The 6,000-nt window shown below is 43.4% G+C and overlaps 1 protein-coding gene across 1 annotated transcript in view; it reads left to right on the top strand.

The window, feature by feature from the left end:
- The window catches only part of LOC142310583 (uncharacterized), a 103,402-nt gene extending 98,046 nt beyond the window's left edge, over window positions 1-5,356 (top strand). The window contains 1 exon segment of the mRNA XM_075348102.1: window positions 3,328-5,356. Coding sequence (XP_075204217.1) covers window positions 3,328-4,838 — 1,511 coding nt within the window. The 3' untranslated portion in view covers window positions 4,839-5,356.
- Window positions 5,357-6,000: the final 644 nt, after the last annotated feature.

Consider the following 6,000-nt stretch of genomic DNA (forward strand, 5'->3'; position numbering starts at 1 on the left):
AGATCGGGAAGGTGAGATGGTGGAGAGCGGGCAGCAGATCGGGAAGGTGAACTGGAGAGCGCAGGCAGCAGATCGGGAAGGTGAGCTGGAGAGAGCGGGCAGCAGATCGGGAAGGTGAGCTGGAGAGAGCGGGCAGCAGATCAGGAAGGTAAGATGGCGGATAGCGGGCAGCAGATCGAGAAGGTGAGATGGCGGACAGCGGGCAGCAGATCGGGAAGGTGAGATGGCAGAGGCGGGCAGCAGATCGGGAAGGTGAGATGGCGGACAGCAGGCAGCAGATCGGGAAGGTGAGATGTAGCACAGCGGGCAGCAGATCGGGAAGGTGAGATGTAGCACAGCGGGCAGCAGATCGGGAAGGTGAGATGGCGGACAGCGGGCAGCAGATGGAGAGGGTGGGAGATGGACAGCGGGCAGCAGATGGAGAGGGTGGGAGATGGCGGAGGCGGGCAGCAGATCGGGAAGGTGAGATGGCGGACAGCGGGCAGCAGATCGGGAAGGTGAGTTGGCGGACAGCGGGCAGCAGATCGGGAAGGTGAGATGGCGGAGGCGGGCAGCAGATCGGGAAGGTGAGATGGCGGACAGCGGGCAGCAGATCGGGAAGGTGAGATGGCGGACAGCGGGCAGCAGATCGGGAAGGTGAGATGGCGAACAGCAGGCAGCAGACCGGGAAGGTGAGATGGCGGACAGCGGGCAGCAGATCGGGAAAGTGAGATGGCGGACAGCGAGCAGCAGATCAGGAAGGTGAGATGGCGGACAGCGGGCAGCAGATGGAGAGGGTGGGAGATGGCGGAGGCGGGCAGCAGATCGGGAAGGTGAGATGGCGGACAGCAGGCAGCAGATCGGGAAGGTGAGATGGCGGAGAGCGGGCAGCAGATCGCACAGGGTGGGAGATGGTGGAGGGGGCACCAGCTCACGGAGGGGGGCAGCGGCTGATGGGAGAGAGCGTTGGCAGATGGAGGCGGCTGCACAGATAGAAGAGATCAGCGGCGGTGGATCGGCGGCGGTGGCAGCGGAACGGGGGCAAGGGCTTACCAGGGCACTTGCAGGGATCTCTCCCCTCGGCTTCCACAGATGGAGTAAAGCAGAGGGGAGTGGTCACCGGCCCCAGATCCACGGTGATTGGAGAGATTGGTCACAAGGCCGATCTCTCCAATCAGAGCTGGGGGCGGGTGAAGCACCGATCACCCAGCTCCAGCCAATAATCAGTGCTACAGCTGCACTGATATGGCTGGATTTCAATGTTTCAACCATTTTCAATGGTTAAAACATTACAGTGGCTGTGATTGGCTGAGCGGTGTTCGTCAGCCAATCACAGCCTCCGTAGGACCGGGGAGGAGGCACCACCCCTCCTGAGGTCAGGCAGAAGTCCCCTCCTCCCCGAATCCAAGGTTTGTGTGAACCGATTGCACTCACCGGGGCTCCGGGGCCGCGATTTCGCCATGACATACTGGGTAAGTCTTGGGTCGTTAAGCACCATGTCACCATGACGTACCCAGTACGTCAAGGGTCATTAAGGGGTTAAAGATGTCCCATGATGCAAGATTGTATTATTCACTGACTAGAAGCTCATAGCTCCAGAAACATGTTGAGATGAGCATAATTGCTACTATGGACTTTGAATCTGTATCAGTAAAGGTATGGGTTTTTTTGAGACTTGCCTTGTACATAATTCTTGTATATATTCTATAGAGTTATTACACACAGAGGGATCCATTTTATGTGTGTATTATATATTATAGAGTCATTACATACAGAGGGATCTATTTCATGTGTTTTATATATTATATAGAGTAATTACACAGGGGGATCTGTGTCACGTGTTTATTATATATTATATAGAGTCATTACACACAGAGTATATTATATATGATATAGAGTTATTAGACACAGAAGGATCTATTTCACGTGTTTATTTCTGTTAATGTTTTGTTTATGCTTTGATACTTTTACAAACCAAATAATATTTTACAAAAATGTGTTTGTGCATCGCCATGTACTGAGAGCTGTAAGTTCTTTATTTTTTGTAGATTCAGGCACTTTGTTTTTCCTCAGGACGGTTAAACAGTTTCAGTTCTACCATTTTTTTTGTAACATGACTTTTTGTTCACTTTTCATAAAAAATGATTGTATGATGGAAAAGCTACATTTTTAGCATTGTTTTGTGACACGATGTCTGGCTCGAAACTCGCTGAGTGTCAGGACTACTTCTGATGCTGTTCACACAACAGAGTCAGACACTCCACACGCTACTGCTTTTGAGTTGCACAGATAGGCTCGGGCGTCAACCAGCTGTGCTCTTGTTAGTAATCGTATATGCAAATCAAAAAGGTCCGTGGAGCCTCTGTTAGGAGTCTCGACACAGAAAATAGCTAGATATCCCTCCGACAAGGACCTCGTAATCGTATATGAAAGACGTACTTGTTAGTAATCGGGCTTGCAGGAATTAATTTCTGCTAGTCTGTGGATTACTGCTTGAGTCACATGTTGCAGGAGACCTATCACAGTCGCCTCCACCCATTTTAAGATGGGGGAGCCTGGTCTCCCATGCCGATGATAGCTTTTACGATCCCGGTCCTTGTGCTTTGATATCCTGTTGCTGGTATAGTTCTGTGTGCTGTTTGGTGTGTTGTAGAAATACTCTTGTTGTGTGATTATTTCCTTCCTTTTATATTCCTCCTGATCATGCATTGTCTATACCTCTGTGAGTTTGAGGTTTTTTTTCCACCCATCTACTTTTTTTGTGCAGGATTAATCACTCCTATCCTAGCCCTCTCCTTGGTGGAAGGGGGATAGGAGGCCACTAGCCCAGGGTTGTTCAGTATCTAGGATAAGAAAGGTGGCCCAAACATCTCCACCTTCAGGTGTACTTTGGGATCAGGGTCAACGAGGCTTCCCCTAGCCTGAGGGCCAGTTTAGGCTCCACTGCTCATAGTGATCCCATCACACCCCGTGACACATTTTAGGCTTTTGGGGGTTTTTGCCTGTGTTCTCTGTACTGCATAAATGAAGCGGCAGTCATCAATTTTGTGTAAAAATATTTTGTTTATTTTTGTTTTAAACCAGAAGCTGCCTTTTTAGTTGCACTGAGTGGCGCTATACACAATTCTCAGCAACATAAAAAAGTAGCACTGAGGATTAAGGCCCCTAATGGCTGCTGTTAAAAAAGTTTATCGGCTGTCATTAAGGGGATAATATTATAATCTATTAGTTCTTGCATTGATGTCTGCAGTTTGTACTCCCGTCTTCATCAGCTAGTAATTGAATTTTTATACAATTTTTTGTTTCAAAAGTCAGCATTTCTGAAAAAATATTTTTTTTTCTTGGCAGATGACTTTGCATCAGAGGGAGATCTGCCATTTACTAATTTTGAAGGAGCTGATTATGGTATAACGCCATATACATCTGAAGATCATGACATGATTCAAGATATATCCCCTGCTCTTAACAAAAATCTATCATCTATTCCTGATCAACAAGACCTATCTTCTGATTCATTACAGACTTTTAAGCAAAACGAAAATCTCAATAGGGATTCTGAACATCAAAACACTCATAATAGGGATAAACCATTTTCATGTTCAGAATGTGGGAAATGTTTTAACAGGAAAGATTATCTTATTGTACATCTGAGAAGTCATACAGGGGAGAAGCCATTTTCATGTCTAAAATGTGGGAAATATTTTACCAGTAAACATTATCTTACCTTACATCTGAGAATTCACACAGGGGAGAAGCCATTTTCATGTTCAGAATGTGGGAAATGTTTTACCAGTAAATCAGATCTTAAAGTACATCTGAGAATTCACACAGGTGAGAAGCCATTTTCATGTTCAGAATGTGGAAAATGTTTTACCAGTGAAAAATATCTTAAAGCACATCAGCGAACTCACGCAGGGGAGAAGCCATTTTCATGTCTAAAATGTGGGAAATATTTTACCAGTAAACAATATCTTACCTCACATCTGAGAAATCACACAGGGGAGAAGCCATTTTCATGTTCAGAATGTGGGAAATGTTTTACCAGTAAATCAGATCTTAAAGTACATCTGAGAATTCACACAGGGGAGAAGCCATTTTCATGTTCAGAATGTGGAAAATGTTTTACCAGTGAAAAATATCTTAAAGCACATCAGAGAACTCACATAGATGAAAAGCCATTTTCATGTTCCGAATGTGAGAAATGTTTTACCAGTAGATCAGATCTTAACACACATCATAGAATTCACACAGGGGAAAATCCATTTTCATGTTCAGAATGTGGGAAATGTTTTAACAGGAAAGTCTATCTTATCGTACATCTGAGAAGTCATACAGGAGAGAAGCCATTTTCATGTCCAGAATGTGGGAAATATTTTACCAGTAAACAATATCTTACCTTACATTTAAGAATTCACACAGGGAAGAAGCCATTTTCATGTCCAGAATGTGGGAAACGTTTTACTAAGAAACTATATCTTCAAGCACATCTGAGAAATCACACACAGGAGAAGCCATATTCATGTCACGAATGTGGGAAATGTTTTACTAGTAAATCATATCTTAAATCACATCTGAAAATTCACACAGGGGAGAAGCCATTTTCATGTCCAGAATGTGGGAAACATTTTACTAGGAAATTATATCTTCAAGCACATCTGAGAATTCACACAAAGGAGAAGCCATATTCATGTCACGAATGTAGGAAATGTTTTACTAGTAAATCATATCTTAAGGCACATCTGAAAATTCACACAGGGGAGAAGGCATTTTCATGTCCACAATGTGGGAAATGTTTTACCAAGAAATCATATCTTACTGCACATCTGAGAACTCATACAGGGTATAATCCATTTTCATGACCAAAATGTGTGGATTGTTGCTCCTGTAAATCAACTACTGTTAAGAATCAAAGAATACACACAGGGGAGAAGACATTTTCATCCTAAGAAAGGGAAATGTTTAACAAAGAAATTACATTTTTCTTTAAAGTAGAAAAATTACACATTTTATTAAGTTAAGTTATAGTCAAAGTTAAGTCACAAGTCTAAAAGGGAAAGTAATTTAGAACACTAAATATGGAAATGTACTGTATGCAATGACCAATAAACATCAGCAAGTAGAATGCATAGAGCAATCCGAAATATTTCACCATGTATATAACTGCATCTTAAATGTCAGACATCAAGCATGCCACATCTAATAATTATCATGCCTTATTGATCAGCTGAGACTAAATGTAGACTGGATTGTTCCCTGTTCATTTGTGCTAATCAAATACGCGTATAACAGCATCTACCCACACCTGCTCCGAGGTCACATGGAAGCGACAGGCATCACCCACCTTTTTAAAACTTTTGACTAAAGATTAATACATATCTGCCGTTTAATTCTAATATTCATCTCTTGGCATCTGTATTTTTTTATTGTTTGTATATAAGATATTGCCTTAGAACTTGTTTAGTTGAAGGAGAGCTGGCATACAATTTGTATAGAAATATTGAAGCAAGGATATGAGCCGGAGTTCGGCTATCACTTACGCCGAGCTCACGGAGGTGATCATATGTGCACACCTTCATGATGGCCATGACGTATCCATATGTCAAAGCTCATGAACCTCTTCCCAGCCATGACGTTTGTGAGCGTGAAAGGTTGTGAAGGGGTTAAGATAATTAAACAAGTGGACAAGTATTCTTTTATAGGGGACTAGTACAATTACCTGGCTTTGCATGGGTCTATAAGGTTGTAAGAAGAACGTACATCAGTTTGAGCATGTTATCTGGCCACGTTATGGATTGGTGACTGCAGAGTTGACTAAAGCATAGTTTTTATTCTTTAATCTCTCATCTCCGTTGCGGAGATATCAGAGATACTACAGTGTTTTCCATAAATAAGACAGTGTTATATTATTTATTGCCCCGAAAAATGTGCTACAGCTTATTTTTAGGAAAACTGCTAAGTTTACCCCCAAAAGAATAAAACCCCACCCCCACCCCAGGAGAATTGCAGTTACCAGACCCTGGA

This window comes from Anomaloglossus baeobatrachus, chromosome 5 (assembly GCF_048569485.1).
Source record: "Anomaloglossus baeobatrachus isolate aAnoBae1 chromosome 5, aAnoBae1.hap1, whole genome shotgun sequence".
NCBI classification, from domain to species: Eukaryota; Metazoa; Chordata; class Amphibia; order Anura; family Aromobatidae; genus Anomaloglossus; species Anomaloglossus baeobatrachus.